We start from the raw sequence: 15,898 nt of genomic DNA on the forward strand, positions 1-15,898 counted from the left end.
CTTTTAAAAAATCCCTTTACTTTTTGCAACTTGCTGGTGGAATGGAAGTAATGACAGAGAAAATAGAGCATAGCCGAAAAGAGGTGTAGCAGCATAAGGGTGGAGAAGAAGGAAAAGGATACTGTTATAATGGAGGAGAGTCAGAGAGAGCCAGAACTCACTCTTACTCTGGGATATTCGCATAGGGCAAAAGAATATCAACGTGTATAAGTTTCACAAGATAATTTATTGAATAAATGCAATAATTATACAGTATACGAAGTACAGATGTACATATATAGTCCGTGAAAGACTAGTAATATTAATGCCATTATAAATTGTAACGTGATTTTTCAAATCCCGGTCCCAAGGCGGCTCCGGTTACCGAAACAGATAACGTTCTCGATTTCTGGTTCCCTTCGGGTCGCCACCCTGCTCAGAAGCTACGCTCTCGGGTCGACTCGTATAGTTATGTCAAGGCTCTCGTAAGATTTCGTTATTGTTTAGTTGAGGTCGAGGTGCTCGAATCTGCCGTGGGGAGATGGTCTCGACGTACCGAGTTGCCCGGCAGAGGAGACGACCCGACAGAGACGTCTCCATGGACCGGCAGAAGCCCGGGTGAGATACCGGCGCCCAAGAGAAGAAGAGAGATGTGTTATGACTGAGGGAACAAGGGGAGAAGAAGATGCGTAAAGCGTATGCACGAAGACCAGATTATTCTGGGGGCTGCCTCGCGCTCCCGGGCTGTTTGTTTATAGTTTTTCTTTCCGTGTTTCGCTACGGTATAGCAAGTTCTCGATTCGTACAGTTCTCGCGTTGTTCTCGCGATATCCAGGCAATTCTATGAATTCCTGTGAGTGTTCCGGAGGTGTAGTGCTGTGCTTTAGTGTAGTGTCCACCAGAGTGTCCTTTGGATGCAGTTCTCGGCCTCCACGGATTAGCTGCACCAGCTCCGGTGAGTCTCCCAATTTATTAACTGGTGAAGGGATCTCGATAGATGGTTAAGATTCGTTCTCTGTCGCTCGCGCTATTTGCCGGACTCTTACTCCGACCCTCTCTACCTCAACCTAGCAGCCTGAGCGGCCGTGCATTTCCGTAACCGTCCGCTCCCGTTCGTGCATCCAGTTGCGTTTGCTGATTATACGCGACCCCAAAGATCAGCACCTACGGTTGCGTTTCTCGATCTTACGCGTCCCCAAAAATCGACAGGATCCGTTAAGCTATCGCCTCGTCCGATAGGTTACGTCAGAGTTCTCGCTTTGGCGGAGTTGGGCCTGTTCCACCCCAACTCCCAGTTCATACCGGCTCGTCAGTTCCCGGTGAAAAAACAATTGGCTGGCGGCCGCCTGGCCTGCGGATGCACGAACGACGCGTGGACGGCCGAAGGTAACGTAGGTTGCTTCTCGAAGATAGTTCGTTCCCGTGTGTTTTGCTATCGGTGTCGGGTCAAGTTAAGGAAATACGTTACAAAATATATTAAAATATATCACTACAATATAATATACTTGTGGTATGTTACATGCGCTACCACTTTGGGCTTTTCTTTTTCCAAAAGACATTTTAAAAACTTACTTTTTAAGGATATATTAGGAGGAGAGTGATGGAGAATAGGAAGGAATAGGAGATTCGAAAATTGAGTAGAAACATGTGGTGGCAGCACACAGGGAAGATGTTGTTGAAGAGGAAAAGAGGAAGATTGTTAAAAAGAAAAAGAGAAGAAGAGAGATGTGTTATGACTGAGGGAACAAGGGGAGAAGAAGATGCGTAAAGCGTATGCACGAGAACCAGATTATTCTGGAGGAGCGAGAAAAGAGAACAGTGGGAAAAGTAAGAAGTATAAGTGAGCGAAATGGGCCCCTCCCCGCCCATTTCCGTGAGGTCCTGCCTCTCCACAAGGGACCTACGACCCCTCCGAGGCCCCATAGGGGACCGTGTTTTTTTTTTGTTTTTTTATTGAGGAAAACCCCCGAGTCCTGCGGCCATTTCATTAATTATTTTAATGTTTCAGACACTTAATTTATTAAAATTTCAATTTGAACGTAATTTATTTTCGATGTTCTACAATTTCAATTCAATTTTTATCTACTCCGTATATTCTGCGAGATTTTGATTTAGCATCAATTGTATATTTTGTACAAATTTTGAAAGTAAATCAAGATCCAATAATATTTATTAGTATTCGGAAAGCTTTTTTCAATGTTTCGAATTTTCAATATTTCTGTGCAACTAGTTTTTGTCTTCTTCTTCTTTCTTCCTTTTTCTTCTTATTCCTTTTTTTCTTTGTGCCCTCAAGTGATGAAACATTTTTCAAAAATTAAGATGCTACACGGGTGTCAAGTTGGCATTGCACTTTTTTATAAATGTCTTAAAAATGTTTCAACAATAGGCTTTTTCAATAGTTCTTGAGAAGGTCTGTAGTTCCCGGTCTCGTTCTAAGAGTTGCTTTGGGAACCAGCGGTGAGTAGCAGAAAACTTCTGCCTGCCAAGTTACGCGTTCGTGTTCATCTTCAGCTCGGCTACAACGGGATTCGCATTGTCGACGAAGGCGATGGCCACGAAATCCTACTTCCAGACTCACCGCTACGATTTAGCGCCATGATTTTGATATCGCGTAAAACCGTAGCGTTGTGCATCCCGCTACTTATCTCTGTCACACGTCTACGTCACATACAGTAACATAGCAATGCGTACCAAATAATACTGTAGATACTAACCTTTGCCCATTGGTTTCGCTGCACATTCTAAATTTCCAAATTAACAATATCTTAGTGGAGTTTTATTTAATTGTCAATCGCTGCGTCATATGCCTTTGGACAATATGACAACGCTAAAAGGAATATTTCCGAAGCCAAGTATGTGCTATTTAGTTATTGTCAATAATAAATAAATATTTTTCGAATATATTAGTTGTATTATTTTGCAAACCCTTCTTTGCAGAACCTCTTGGCGGAAAGAATTTTATTCGAGAAAACGTGAAGAACCTTCGCCGTATGGAACGAGTCCATCATACTAGTAAGGAAATTAAAGACTTACAGGTGTTACATGCGCAGGGATGTCGGAGTACAAGCAACAAATCTCAAGACATTAATTCCAATGTAAATTGCGCTTCCCGAAAAACGGAAAAGTCAGAGAATTCAAGACTCTTGTCAAATCAATCAAAGGAAACAGATAAGCAATGCTCTTCTCTGAAAGCCAGTGTTCCTATATTGCCTATGAAATGCAATTCCAGATCAACCAAATCTTACAGAGTGATTCCAAGTAAAGTTTCAGGAGCAAAGTTAGTCGTAGGAGAGAATAAATTGTTTGAAAAGAAAGGTTTGCAGAATACCCACGCAAAAGAATCATCCGATTTTAAACTACTTTCTGAACAATCTCCTAGTGACGGAGACAAATATAACTCTAAAATCACATATAAAAATCAAGGAATTCAAACGTTTAATACTGCTGACAACATTTCTAATGAGCAGTGCTTAGATACTAATGAAATACCAATAAATAGGTCAAATATGGCCTTAGATGAAGGAGATACAATGCTTGTTCCTATAACATGGAACAATGACAAAAACACAACGAATAATTTGAAAGTCGACAAGTGTAACAATATTGCCAGCAAAATGGCTGTTCAGTTAAATAATGGAATACTACCCTCGCATTATCGAAAAGGAGTCGTTCCGAAGTATGACAAATTTCTTTCATAGTTTTAATTTACAAAATGTAAACTTTACTAACGACATTTCTTGTCTGCAATAGATATCTACGAGAGAGAAAGGAAGCACGGCAGCAAAATGAGGAACGAGCTAAAAATGCATCTTCTTGTCATAACTGTCCAGAAGGTCATCTTCCTCTTCCAGACAGTGAACGCAAGGAGACATTGTCCATGTTGAAGAAAAGTGGGTCTCAGTCTTACAAGAAGTTCCGGCGATTAACTATTTCATTAATTTAAAGGAAGTATAATATATATTGCACTGTCCTTTTTTTAGATTATCAACAGTTTGTCGATGAATTGAATTCTATGCCTATTAAAACAGATACCTTACGATCTCAACAGCGGAAGGCGGAAATTGAGAGGCAGCTCAACAAATTAGAGGAAGGAATAAAAGTCTTTTCACGACCTAAAGTCTATGTCAAAATCAATGCATGACTTTCAAATTATGTTGTCAAACAAATATTTAAACAATACAAGTTTCATGATTTTTTAATACTGAATTCAAATATTCCTTTAACGTCACTATTACATCCGTCACACAGCATATCAATAAGTTCTCTCTAAAATGAACATCTTTGAATCTATCGTTAAGCATCTTTATTCTTTCTAACTAAAATAAGTTTTGCCAGAATGATATTGAGTGAATCATATTGTGCTCTTAGTTGTATCTACTTCATTTATTATATGCACAAAAGCCTTAGGGTCAAAGCGCACTTGGCCAAGACTGAAAAAAGGCTCTTCGATTTGATACCATTTAGTTGTATTAAAGTCTTTGAAAAATATTTTAATTTCTTGTTCAGCAGACTCTGGAGAATCTGAAAGAATAATATTAATAATAATAATAATATCATGTGAGGCTGAACTTTTGCATGAAAAGTGAAGTACCTGATCCATGTGCTGCATTCCTGGTATCCGATAAACCAAATGTTCCTCTAATAGTATTAGGTGCCAAATATTGAGCCTGATAGACTTTCGTTGGACCCATTAATTCCCTCCATTTAACTATGGCATCGTGACCTGCCAATACATGCATGTCCGATGGTCCACTGCATACAAATGTGACTAGCCGATTGTAAAAGAATTTACCCTTATGATCGGCATAGAAAAACTCTGCCTCCTCGCGTGTAATAATCGTTCGTCGAGATCTAACAACTTTGAAGTCATTATCAATTATGATGTCGCGTATTTTCTGAAAAATAGAGAAATATCCTGGTGCACTCACGGAATCCCCTACAAATGAAATTTCGTGCATGTGAAACTAGAATCTCAGCAGATAAAAATGTATTTTGGGAATTTGGTTGTCCATCTTGCTCTCTCCGGGCAATCGAAAGAACAATTAAAAACTATGGTAGGTTAGGTTTCATAAACTTACCTGAAGGGCAAACGGCGATTTAACCACGTGGGGTTTAAGTATGGCCAGAGTTAACTGGAGGGGCTTCTTCGAAATCATTTCGTATCTCGTTGCATTACATTTGTCTGCACTTGTCCATTTGGATGGCACGTAGCATGTAGCGCCAAAGCATTCGAATTGGGTATTTTTTTTTAACGAATCCTGTGTTCGATCTGCCGCCAGATGACGATACTAATCTTGATTTTACAATATGTTTTAAGAATGGTTCAGATGCTCAGTACACGTAATGTTAGGTGTAATAAATTTTCAATAGAAAAATGTACTTTTTAGCCTAACAGATTCATAAACCTTCCGACTGATTTTCTCTTTCTTGCACAAAATCCTTTTCGATGTCCATAGAGAGGCAATGAAGTATAGAAACTAGTGAAAGTTCGGGAGAGTCCAATAAAAAGTAAGGACAAATGGGGATAACGGAGGAAAATATGATCCTCGCTCGACAGCTGCCATCCAACCGTGTCAAACAACCATACCACCTCCGCTCAGTTACATATAATCGTGCTCTAACCTCAAGAAGCTCGTATATTCCCATCGGATAAGGATATTTATCAAGACACTGTCGATGATATCATTCACCTTTTAATATCACATGTAGCAGTAACATTACAATAATTCTAAAATACAGCGAAGGAAAAAATTTAAAATAACGACGCATACACATATATATATTCCGTTGAATTGAGGACAGTCGAGGACCTCGGGAGATTGAGGCGCATGAGTGCATATACGTATAGTCAAATGCAATGCAATTGACCGGAGTTTGGTGCAACGGATATCCGGGTCGGAAGTGACGGCTGTTGAGCTGCGCCGCTCAAAGGCCGTTTCCAGATCGAAAGATCTCTGCAGTCTTCGCGGCGACCGTTGCTACGACCGAGGCCGTAGTCGTAGCAGGAGGAGCATCGAAATTAATCAAAGCTCCCCAGGCCGCCGCAATGGCCCCGTCGTTGGCATCGGTGTTTTTTTTGAAGTTGTGCACCGAATAGCGATTATACAGTCCCCAAATGCTATTCATCAGCTTGCTGTTGTACTTTAGCGGAGTCAGTTCCCTAACTGTAAAAATAAAAGTAAACATCACATCACTGATAATCGTGCTCCGATAACTCAATGTGAATGAAAAGAAAGACCTCGATGTGTTTTACCTTCCGTGGAAGATTTGGTGCTGTATCCATTTCCTTTGCTCTCGTTGTCGCTTCCCTTTTCTGCCATCTTTGAAATCATGAAAGCACGCTCTTGATTCTGTCGAACTTTGCGCGTGGCAAATGCTCCTTGTGGAACGATGGCCATTCTTTGGCAACCTAAAAACGAGCAAGTAAATTTTATGACTGCATTTTGCATGCACTCGGGCCATAGCACTAAAGAGCCGGCTCGTCTTTGATACGAAATAAGAAAAACAAGATGGCTCTGCTGCGGTCACTATGATAAGAAATACTATGGCATACGGACCCAGGCACTTGTCGAACAGCAGATTTGCGATTTCCTTACGAGAGAGACTCTTCTCGATTACTGCCCTTCGTTTATTTCGACTAAATGTAGTTGCGAGTTTTCCAATTTCTTGAAACTGCATGCAGACTCGTCGCGGCTTCGTTGAAAAAATAATCATCAACGGCTTTCTCACGTTAGACGGGGGATACGCGCAATCACCGAATTACTGTGGTTCGATTTGCATCAGGCTTTGAAACTATTGTGGAGCTCAGACGGTATACTGGCGTCGTACGTGTCGCGCCTCGGTGATTTATAACTTTACAGAATCCAGTGGAGGGATCCCAGTGTGACGCTGCAGCGATAATATGTTTCGTTAACGAAGCTGCGATATCGGCCATAGAAGAAACAGGGCCGTCGAAGAATTGCTCTCCCTCCCTCCGGACTACTCGCGCTCTTACTTCCAGCGCGTCACAAGCGTCCACGACGAGTAACCCGTGTGCGTGTGCGTCCCTGGACCACTTGCTGAGAGTTCATCATAAGTCAAGGGGTTGAGCGCAGCTGGAACGAACCGCTCGATCGTCTTTGTCAATCCTTGTGGCATTCGTTCTCCAATGTTCCTTTAATTTTCAGAGTGGCTTCTGGAAACGTGGAATTTTCGCGCGGGACGCAGCGGCACACCGCGGCATAGCTCAGCGCAGTTCGGATCGACAGGAGGGAGTGTTGCAGCCGGACTGGACAAATGGCAAACATGTGACCTTAATTTTGATACGTCTCCCGCGCGATACAGAGCCACTCCTCGCGCACTTCCACATCGCAATAATAATGCTAATAATTATTTTTGTAGCCTCAATGTGTTTATAGTTACGATCAAGGAGGGTGATAGGAACAAACGATTCAGGGAAATGTGAGTGCGTGCGTGTTTGTCTCCAGTGGTATACGTGAGAAACTGCAGAAAGTCGTGGGACGACGAATCAGGATGACAGTCGTAACTGACGACGGTAAATACTTTCGCATTATATAATTGCGTTTTTTATTCTAAACCTTCATCCTAGTTGTAAATATATATATGATTTTGCCAATATCGCTAATCCGTCATTCATGCATGTCTTTTTTTCGAGGCGGGGTTATCTACGAGCCACGTAGTCGCAAAAGAGTGCCAGGCCAAATTTCTTGTTGAAGAAAGATTATTCGACGAATTATATAAGACCCATCAGGGCAGGCAGGCAGGTCATCGCGAATGGTTCACCGCGTCAGAGATACAGGACGAGGGTTTCTTCGGACTGGCACGTAGACGGGAAACGTTCCGTTGACAATTAGAGAAGAATCGTGTCACTGCGGGCAGCGTCCGCTTCCCTCGTGGCCTCATTGTTCCTTCTCGTACCCATGAGTCCAGACTGGTTTCTTCTTATCGATAAAACTTCTGAGACCTTCTTGGGAATCCTTTAGTTTTAAACTTTGGACCATTATCTCCGTCCCTAGACTGTATGCCGTCGGTAAATCAAGGTCGATCTGCTCGTGAAGAAACTTCTTCCCGATGGTTACAACGGATCGACTTTTCGCCAGAATTGCGTCCGTAATAATGGAGATTTCTTTGGCTACGCATGATGAAAAAAAAAAAATCAAAATAATTTTCTCTCTTTACGATCAGTCATTGAAAATCGCGCAACGAGGATATTTACCGAGATCTTCAGGGGAGACAACTTTGCTAACCAAGCCCACTTCGTATGCTTCGTGTGCCGAAATGGGTAATCCCGTGAAAAGCATCCACGCAGCAACTTTTCGCGGCACGTTGCGCACCAGAGCGACGCCAGGAGTCGAGCAAAATATGCCAAAGTTTGATCTGTAAGGTCGTAGTGAGAGATAAATAGGCAAGACGACATTTTTATGAATGTCTCTCGTAACGCGAATGGGACGTCTATGCAATTTAAATAATTAAAGGAGTACCCTGGTGTGGAGAAGGTGCTTCTTTCGGTGCACATAGCAATATCGCAGGCAGCCACCAGTTGACATCCAGCTGCAGCAGCCAAGCCATCGACTGCTGCTATCACGGGGACAGGAGAGGCTGTGATGGCGGACATGAGCTTCTCGCAGGTGGAAAAGATTTCTCGATGACGATCAGTCCCTATTGCTGTCGTCTAAATATTTTAAAGTTCATTGTCAGCTGAGACTGGATCGAGGAAGCGATGCATCTTTGATGCACCGAGAATAATCGACAAGGCGAACACCTCGCTATGGAATACCTTTAAGTAGTCTTTATCCTACTGACCAGTTGCTTGAGATTGTGACCAGCAGAAAAGACTTGCCCAGGTGTGCCTGTAACTACGATTGCTCGCAGCTCGGTGGCATCCTGATCTTTCGTGATGTCTCGCAGCAAGACGTTCAGCATCTCGAGCGACAGGGAATTTCGCGAAGAAGGATCGTTCAGAGTGATGGTTCTAACCTAAATGCGCAACGCCGATCGAACATCGAAGACGTTGTAAGCGATTGACAATGAGGTTATTCTTATTATCCGTGACTGTACTTACACCATTCCGTTGTGTCGTCACTGCGTAGTCACTGGCACTACGGTGTCGCAGGTCTCGCAGTCTTCTCGGTGTCGAGAACGTCCTTGTAATAGATCTGCCCACCTGTAACATTCTCACTAATTCTCACTGAATTGCACTGCGTTCAACTGTGTTGCACTGAATCTCGGCAGTCGCCGAAGTGACATGCGACGCCACTACTTACGCGACACCACGCGCCACCACACGACACTCCGAGGGACCAAGATACGATCAGTGACGACACGGCCTCTGGCCTCCCGCAGCAACCTGCACTCGACCGTCCGATCGCTCGCCCGTCGCTCCGTTTGCCGTCTTCCTGATTCGCCGCACTTCTTAACATTGCAAACTGATGCAAACCTACGTCCCGCGTTCCACTAGTTCTCGAACGAGTATTCCAAATAAATTCCGCCTAAAGAACGACGGCTGTGCCACGAGGCATTTGCGATACCTACGCGCGCGTTCTTCGAACGCTAAGAAAACTCAAGTCGACTTAAGGATCATTTTCAGTGGAAACACCTTCAATATTATATTAAATTTGGGCAGTCAATCCCAGACTCCCCGTCCCGTGTACGAAGGATTTATGTTTTTATTTAATATCTTTCCGCACGTACGATCGCATGTGTTCGTATACGAGACCGGCGTTAATGGCCGTCGATTCGTGTCCCGTTGAGCGTTGTCAGGGTAACGGATTGTTTCCCCTAACAGCGAATATGGCAGACGCTGAGGGTAAGTTTGTGCGTAGCATGTCAATTTATCTAACCGCCTTTATTGAAGATGTTATAATACTTTCCGTCTAAATATCGAGATAGCAGAGTGATTTCTTCCATCGGCGTTGGTGCTAGGATCGTTTGCCACTCCAGAGAGAGCACGCTCTCCTTCGATAGAAATATTTTCTAATTATACTCGCAGATGTCTCGAACGGTTCCGACACGTACGATAGACGCCGACCGACACCGGGACTCCTTGGAAATACGAGAAAAGGAAGGTAAAAAAAAGATAAAAAAGGGTCACACCATCCGTCCGGCTTTTTCCATTCGTTCCGAAAATAAGCTTCTTTATGAATTAAGGTGGTGCGCGTGGAGAGTAGAGTGCGTCGGCTCGAAGGGATCTCGACGTTCCGAGTAGTAGCACTTGCGTCGGTAGCAACTACACGTCCGCGACAGTCAACAAGACTTTCGTCCACCTGCGTGCCTCTTTGCTTAGTTCTCTCCCTTTTCTCGCGGTCGCTTAAATCGCGCTTTCCCGATGCTGTGCTGCGTGTCGAAAAAGTCGGCGGCGGCAGGTATTGATGCTGCCGAGTTGACCCTGAATAGGTGCTCGCGGGTAGCCTCCCTGATCCTTGTGAATCACGCGAATGAGTCGTATTCGAATTCAAAGTCTAATCTAATCGCTACAGGAAATTGCAGAAGGGAGGAGAAGAAGGAAGATGAGGAGGATCTCGAAAGGAGACTCTCGTTGCGGGAAAAAGCAGGTGGGCTGTCGAGAATTCTCTAATTAGTTCGAAAGCATTGGAGGACGTCGAGTCTCTCGAATAGTGTCGAAAGCGATTCCGACCGACCTCGCGGAGCGATGCTAAATCTTGAAGTATCGACGATGACGCCAGCGCCGGATCTTACGACACTGGTTGCCGTAGGAGGACCTTAGTTGAACCGGAAGAGCCCGCCGATCGTCTCGCGTCTTGACCTTCTTCGTTTCCCCAAGTCCAGCGAGAGCGTACAGTTGGCTCGGCTGTCTTATTTGCGAGCAAGCGCGACGTTGCGAGTCCGAATAAGGAAAGTTGCTCCTCGTGGGCGACGCGATCGCGGGGGCGCGCGGGCTCCCGCGTCATTCGTGAAACAAGGAGAAATAAGTCAGAGCAAGGAAGCCGATCCAGGTGTTCGGAATCGCGCAGATTTCTTCCTTCCAGTGCTCGCTGGCTGTTCGCGTGGCGTAACGATCATCGCGCTGGCTCGCATTTTTTTTGTAAATTCGCGGCCCTGCGTGCCGAGTAAAGGGAATCCGAGTGTCCGAGTGATTGAGCGAGCGAGTCAGAGCATCCTTCGGTGACGAGAGCGATACTAAGCACGAGTAATTATTAAATGAATTCAGATGCACCGACGGTCCTTCTGCCGTGCGCCATTTGCGCACGAACGTTCAAGCCGCAGTCGCTCGAGAAGCACAGGAGGATTTGCGAGCGATCGGCACTCAAGAAACGGAAGCCTTTTGACTCGGCGAAGCAGAGGATCCAGGGAACCGAGTTGGCCGAATTCGCGCCGAAGCGGGAGACCAGAGGCCCGTCCCAGGACGGTTCGCAAGAGAGGATTCGGGACAGGTCTCCGAAGTCAAAGTCCGGCTGGAAACAGACCCATGACCAGCTGCTGCGGGCCCTTAGGGAGGCGCGCCGTGAAAACGTAACTTGCTCATGTCGTTCTTCCACCTCAGCATTTCTCTGTCATTCTGTTAAACAGGAAAATGGCTCTGCTTCCGTAGGTAGATGTGCCGCCACGGCGACAGAAGACTACGACGCCCGCATCTATAACGACGACAACGGCGTCATCGACGACAACGACGACGGCGACGGCGGCGACGGCGGCGAGTACGTTGTCCGTATCCAGTGGTGCCCCGACACGAGCCAACGAGAAAGGCACGTGTCCCACGTGCAGTCGACAGTTCGGCATAAAGGCCTATGATCGGCACGTCGCTTGGTGCAAGGAGCGGGCGATCCGACTTCCCCTGAGTCCAGCGACGAACGTGGCCAAGGAACGTCTCGAAGCTCGAATGAAATATCGAGCACCGATTCTCAAGAATCGGCGAGCCTTCAATCGGGAAAAGTACTCGCCTGGATCGGTTGGCAATTTCAATGCTTTTGGATGCAAAACATCGCCGACGTCACCGACATCAACGACATCAACGACATCAACGACATCCAATACCGCAGCTGCTAGGGAGAGTCTCTCGATGCCGGCCTGTAACAAGATCCAGGAAACGGTTCTCAATACGAAACGGACTGTCAGTTCGACGACGGGGTCAGTTTATGCTTTTCTTTTTTCCCGCTTCAGCGGCTCCCCTCTTGGACACTCTCCTTGCTCTCTTTTATCTATCCCCGTTCTTTATGTTATTTGCAGCAGACGTTTATCCCATGGTGGAATGCCAATGGCTGCACCTCTGACCTCAGTGCTTCCCTGCAGCGGCAGTCTCACTGGTTCCTCAAAATATTGCTCCGCGGATCGCAACAACAGGTAAGTATCAAGATGTCCCGAGGGAAAGTACGAACGACATTGTGCTCACTTGGCAGCTTGGCACTTGGCAGCTGCCAATCTGACAGTCCGGTCAGCTGATCGATGAAAAGGCTGAGAGGCGGAAACGGCCAAGGGATAAGAGCGTGTCGTATTGAAGGATTTCTGCCTTTTCCTTTTTGCTTTCTCTTGGTCGTTATGCCGCACGAAGAGAGACTCGAAACATAGCCACATCACACTTCCTTTCCTTGGCTTCTTCTTCGCTTTCGCTTCTATTTCCGCTAATGCTATCCCTCCTCCTTTCCTTTTCCTCGATCTTCTTTCCGAAATCACCGTCTCACGAAACAAAAGAACGCAAAAGAAAGGATAACACGAGAAGAATATCGCAGACATTTGTAAATCCGAAGGGGTTGTAGGGGGAAAAGTAGGAAAGTTCGAGAAGCCATTTCACTCACGTCGAAGTGCATCTGCAAGTCGGAGAAGAGTAAGCTCAGTGAGGAAGGAACGGTGCGACTTAACGACATTGCCGTAAACGAAGGAGTGATTGGCATGACTGTGCGACCGTGTAATGTCTACCGGATATCGCATTTCGATATCGATGCTGGGCTTGCGTGCAAGAGGACTCCGAACGTGACGGAAGCGGCGGTGCCGCAGCGAGGCTGCGGAACGGTTGCGGATGAACGATGCGACGAAGCGAATAGCCCGGGTCACGGTCCACGTCGGACATCTTCGAGGATCTCCGTGGCCGAGAGCACCGAGAGGAACACGACCCTCGGCGACGACGAGGACTTGGATCTTACCTATTCAATAATTCACTCCTTGGACGGCGATCGGCGCAAGGATGAGGATCCTACGGACGGAAGGGGCGATACGATCGAGGAGACGAGGACTCTCGAAAGGACCGGAGTGGAGCAGCTTCCGCTTGTTCAGGGAAGTGCAGCGAGATGCGCGACGTACGTGATAGAGGAGACTTCCGGCGAGAGGAAGGTGCTTCGCCGGAAGATGAAGATGCCAAGGAAGAATCGTGAAGAGCTAGAGGAGACTGTCAGGATCACTACATCGAGCGAGGAACCAGTGCGTCTGCGCATTCGCGAGAAGTACGTAAATGGGAATTTCGAGTCTCAAGGCGAGGAGGAGGACCTCGCGGAGAGAGAGGCAGTCCCGAAGAAGGCGCGGGGTTCGAAGGATTTCGATTCAAGGACGACGTCAGCCCGAGTTACGGAGAGAAGGATTCGCGAGCGAATGAAGGCCTTGCGTGGCAGCACCGACAGCCTGATTTCCTCGATCGAGCGAACCGATCGGACGGAGCGAGCGAGCTGCGTCGCTTCCATCGAACCTGCAGGCCAAGCGGAGCCTCGCTCGGAGCCTCTGCCGGCGATCGTGACGAATTACGTTCGTAGACTTTACGACTCCCGAAACCTCATCAAGTCCAACGAGAACTCGTCGTACTGGGAAAAAGTGTCACAGGTCGTGGAGAATAGACGGGAGGTGAAATGGACGGAGCCATTAAATAAGGAGCGACTTCTGATAAGAAATCGAAAGATCGAAAACCTTCCACCCGTGATCCCTTCCCCGAAGGCTTCACAGCCCAACTTCCACAGGTAGGCGCTTTACCAATGAGCTTCGATTAATCTTCGATCGCGCTTATTAAGGGTTTAGAGGCTTAAGCTCGCGCTTACAGTTCCTTCGAGTTCCCAGGGACAGCTAAACATCGTTGACAGGTTACCAAGACCCGGTTGACGGTTCGCTGTCATTCTCTTTAATAATGATTTTTTTCAGTAACATCGGAACCTCGGCCGAACCGGTTGTTACCGACCTGCAGAGTGACGATCCGTTTTACCTGGCTGAGAGGCAAATGAACGAGCTCTCCTCCACGGACGCATCCGATCGATCGATCGATCCGACGATTACGATTACGGACCATTCTCCTTCCACCCTCAACTCCAACTTTCCTCTCTCTCGTTCACCCTCGGCCTTCGTAAAATACGTCGGGCACTTCGACCTCAATCGAAATTCCAACCCGAATCGCTCCACGGAGAAGCGCTCCTCGGTTATTGCTCCGCCATCGCAGTTTGACGATTCAACGTCCTCCGAGTTCTCAAGCGATTCGACGGAAACAAATTCTCTTTCGCGTGAAATTTTCACGGAGGCATTTTGCGAGTCGGCCGCGTCGAGACAGCATCGAATCGCGATCGACAAGTCGAGACCGTCGGCGAACCTTGACGCAAATTCGAATTCGGGCCGCGATAAGACTTTCGGAAACTCCAGAAAGATTCTAGAAAGGGTGTCAGGGAAGATCGCGAGACCCAGTGTCAATCGATCTCAGTCGGTTCGCAGTACTTCGGCTCCGGGGCCGCCGGTCTCTCAGGAACGCAATCGCTCGTTGGGCTCCAGCAAAAAGGGGAATCTCCGGGCATCCGGGCACAGCCCAGCGGCTCTGAAACCAGCTACAGATCAGAACTCGAAGGGCAAGAAGAAAATATTCGTTTCTGCAAATAAGAATAATCTTCCCATGTCGATTAGCAATCTCAGCCTGAGCTCGATCGTTTCGTCGGAGCTAGACGCTAAAAGACCGAACTACATGCGCGAGGAATTGACGAGTTCCTTCGAGGATGACGCTGCTTCCTCCTCTTCCTTTCCGCTCCTGAGATCCTTCTTAAAAACCGATTTGGCATTCGGCCCATCGAGTCCGATCGATCGAAGCGATCGAAGCGATCGAAGCGATCGAACCGATCGAACCAATGCTCAGCGAAATAGCGAGGACGACGAGGAGAATCTCTCTTCGCCCGACAGCTACAAGCGACACGATAGGGATCCTACCAAACACACGGTCGACTCTGCCTATAGCAGGTCAGCTTCTTCGTGCTTTCTCACTTGTACTCTCTTTCGCGATTCTGTCGCTTCGTTGCGGATTACGTATTTGGCTAGTCTGCGACTATAGTTGCGTAAAACGCTTGAACGGAGCAGAAGCATCGAATGCCTATTAGAATGGCCTTCCTCTTGATGAACCAAGCTAACGTACGTTCCTCCTGTTCTTAGCTTGAATCGAAAATACTCGAATCACGGACGCAGCGGCGAGGACGTCGTGGCCCTTGGGAGCCGAAGATTCTACGAGGAAGACGTCCCGGGATCGCCGCCCCGGTGCAAAATGTCCAAGTTCTGTCACGAGTGCGGATCAAGATTCCCTGAAACTGCCAAGTTCTGTTGCGAGTGCGGCGTCAGGCGACTTGCCTTCTGAGTTCCTGGCTCTTTCGCTCTGCCCTTTTTATTCCTTTTCATAGGACACCTCCGGGGCCCCTCCGCATTCAGCAAATTTATCGTGAATTTTTTTACAGTTTTACACGACAAAACGTTAGAATAAGAATCACGATGGCAGTCATGATCATTTTAATCGTCATTAAGTTACTTATAAGTCTTCATTAACGCTAGATCGATTGTACGTATTAATGCGGCAGTAAAACCATTTATCAGTAAATATATCTAGGAAGAGAAGCATCGAGGACTTGTATATTGAATTTGTATTTGCAATAAAAGTCAGCTATGTCGAGAATTTGGCAGTTTGGCTATTGCCTCCTTCCTACTCACTCTCACTGAATTGAGGCCTCAATCCATTCGGTCAGATTCG

At 46.6% G+C, this 15,898-nt stretch overlaps 5 protein-coding genes across 13 annotated transcripts; 2 read left to right on the plus strand and 3 right to left on the minus strand.

The window, feature by feature from the left end:
* The first annotated feature begins 2,561 nt into the window (after positions 1–2,561).
* LOC107267093 lies at positions 2,562–4,185 on the plus strand. Its single transcript, XM_015738343.2, has 4 exons — positions 2,562–2,831; positions 2,917–3,655; positions 3,730–3,869; positions 3,960–4,185. Exons 1-4 carry the CDS (start codon positions 2,783–2,785, stop codon positions 4,118–4,120), a joined length of 1,089 nt encoding a protein of 362 aa, XP_015593829.1. The 5' UTR covers positions 2,562–2,782; the 3' UTR covers positions 4,121–4,185.
* An 80-nt stretch (positions 4,186–4,265) lies between these two features.
* Positions 4,266–5,500, minus strand: LOC107267101 (nucleoside diphosphate kinase 6). Of its 4 annotated transcripts, XM_025084307.1 has the most exons (5): positions 5,058–5,500; positions 4,908–4,915; positions 4,772–4,830; positions 4,571–4,702; positions 4,266–4,500 (listed from the first exon to the last, which is right to left on the minus strand). In XM_025084307.1, exons 1-5 carry the CDS (start codon positions 5,133–5,135, stop codon positions 4,331–4,333), a joined length of 447 nt encoding a protein of 148 aa, XP_024940075.1. In that variant the 5' UTR covers positions 5,136–5,500; the 3' UTR covers positions 4,266–4,330. The 4 variants fall into 4 exon arrangements, with proteins under 4 accessions (XP_024940075.1, XP_015593850.1, XP_015593849.1 ...); XM_015738364.2 differs by lacking the exon at positions 4,908–4,915 and having other exon boundaries at positions 4,772–4,874; XM_015738363.2 differs by having other exon boundaries at positions 4,571–4,830.
* A 154-nt stretch (positions 5,501–5,654) lies between these two features.
* Positions 5,655–7,683, minus strand: LOC107267100. Its single transcript, XM_015738361.2, has 3 exons — positions 6,537–7,683; positions 6,233–6,388; positions 5,655–6,143 (listed from the first exon to the last, which is right to left on the minus strand). The coding sequence occupies exons 1-3, from the start codon at positions 6,691–6,693 to the stop codon at positions 5,905–5,907; spliced, it is 552 nt and encodes a 183-aa protein (XP_015593847.1). The 5' UTR covers positions 6,694–7,683; the 3' UTR covers positions 5,655–5,904.
* Positions 7,359–15,823, plus strand: LOC107267089 (cell wall protein DAN4). Of its 5 annotated transcripts, none has more exons than XM_015738339.2 (6): positions 7,359–7,513; positions 11,147–11,448; positions 11,528–12,063; positions 12,163–12,276; positions 14,053–15,123; positions 15,313–15,823. In XM_015738339.2, the coding sequence occupies exons 1-6, from the start codon at positions 7,492–7,494 to the stop codon at positions 15,509–15,511; spliced, it is 2,244 nt and encodes a 747-aa protein (XP_015593825.1). In that variant the 5' UTR covers positions 7,359–7,491; the 3' UTR covers positions 15,512–15,823. The 5 variants fall into 5 exon arrangements, with proteins under 5 accessions (XP_015593825.1, XP_015593822.1, XP_015593824.1 ...); XM_015738336.2 differs by lacking the exon at positions 7,359–7,513 and adding an exon at positions 9,647–9,784; XM_015738338.2 differs by lacking the exon at positions 7,359–7,513 and adding an exon at positions 9,913–10,043.
* LOC107267095 (enoyl-CoA hydratase domain-containing protein 3, mitochondrial) lies at positions 7,519–10,023 on the minus strand. 2 transcript variants are annotated; one of them, XM_015738346.2, is made up of 6 exons: positions 9,243–10,023; positions 9,041–9,142; positions 8,782–8,955; positions 8,460–8,650; positions 8,195–8,355; positions 7,519–8,110 (listed from the first exon to the last, which is right to left on the minus strand). In XM_015738346.2, exons 1-6 carry the CDS (start codon positions 9,396–9,398, stop codon positions 7,878–7,880), a joined length of 1,017 nt encoding a protein of 338 aa, XP_015593832.1. In that variant the 5' UTR covers positions 9,399–10,023; the 3' UTR covers positions 7,519–7,877. The 2 variants fall into 2 exon arrangements, with proteins under 2 accessions (XP_015593832.1, XP_024940063.1); XM_025084295.1 differs by lacking the exon at positions 8,782–8,955 and having other exon boundaries at positions 9,243–9,422.
* Positions 15,824–15,898: the final 75 nt, after the last annotated feature.

This window comes from Cephus cinctus, unplaced genomic scaffold, assembly GCF_000341935.2.
Source record: "Cephus cinctus unplaced genomic scaffold, Ccin1 Ccin1_scaffold0342, whole genome shotgun sequence".
Classification (NCBI taxonomy): Eukaryota; Metazoa; Arthropoda; class Insecta; order Hymenoptera; family Cephidae; genus Cephus; species Cephus cinctus.

Coding starts and splice junctions, on each gene's coding strand:
- LOC107267089 (XM_015738334.2), top strand. CDS start 10,304: ATGCTGTGCTGCGTGTCGAAAAAGTCGGCGGCGGCAGGTATTGATGCT. Junction 11,449..11,527: donor GGGAGGCGCGCCGTGAAAAC/GTAACTTGCTCA, acceptor CTGCTTCCGTAG/GTAGATGTGCCGCCACGGCG. Junction 15,124..15,312: donor GTCGACTCTGCCTATAGCAG/GTCAGCTTCTTC, acceptor TCCTGTTCTTAG/CTTGAATCGAAAATACTCGA.
- LOC107267093 (XM_015738343.2), top strand. CDS start 2,783: ATGCCTTTGGACAATATGACAACGCTAAAAGGAATATTTCCGAAGCCA. Junction 3,656..3,729: donor CGAAAAGGAGTCGTTCCGAA/GTATGACAAATT, acceptor TGTCTGCAATAG/ATATCTACGAGAGAGAAAGG. Junction 3,870..3,959: donor ATTGTCCATGTTGAAGAAAA/GTGGGTCTCAGT, acceptor TCCTTTTTTTAG/ATTATCAACAGTTTGTCGAT.
- LOC107267095 (XM_015738346.2), bottom strand. CDS start 9,398: ATGTTAAGAAGTGCGGCGAATCAGGAAGACGGCAAACGGAGCGACGGG. Junction 9,143..9,242: donor GTGGTGGCGCGTGGTGTCGC/GTAAGTAGTGGC, acceptor AGAATGTTACAG/GTGGGCAGATCTATTACAAG. Junction 8,651..8,781: donor GTCACAATCTCAAGCAACTG/GTCAGTAGGATA, acceptor TAAAATATTTAG/ACGACAGCAATAGGGACTGA.
- LOC107267101 (XM_015738362.2), bottom strand. CDS start 5,135: ATGATTTCGAAGAAGCCCCTCCAGTTAACTCTGGCCATACTTAAACCC. Junction 4,875..5,057: donor AATCGCCGTTTGCCCTTCAG/GTAAGTTTATGA, acceptor TCTATTTTTCAG/AAAATACGCGACATCATAAT. Junction 4,501..4,570: donor GAATGCAGCACATGGATCAG/GTACTTCACTTT, acceptor TTATTCTTTCAG/ATTCTCCAGAGTCTGCTGAA.
- LOC107267100 (XM_015738361.2), bottom strand. CDS start 6,693: ATGATTATTTTTTCAACGAAGCCGCGACGAGTCTGCATGCAGTTTCAA. Junction 6,389..6,536: donor GCTGTTCGACAAGTGCCTGG/GTCCGTATGCCA, acceptor GCTCGTTTTTAG/GTTGCCAAAGAATGGCCATC. Junction 6,144..6,232: donor CACCAAATCTTCCACGGAAG/GTAAAACACATC, acceptor TTATTTTTACAG/TTAGGGAACTGACTCCGCTA.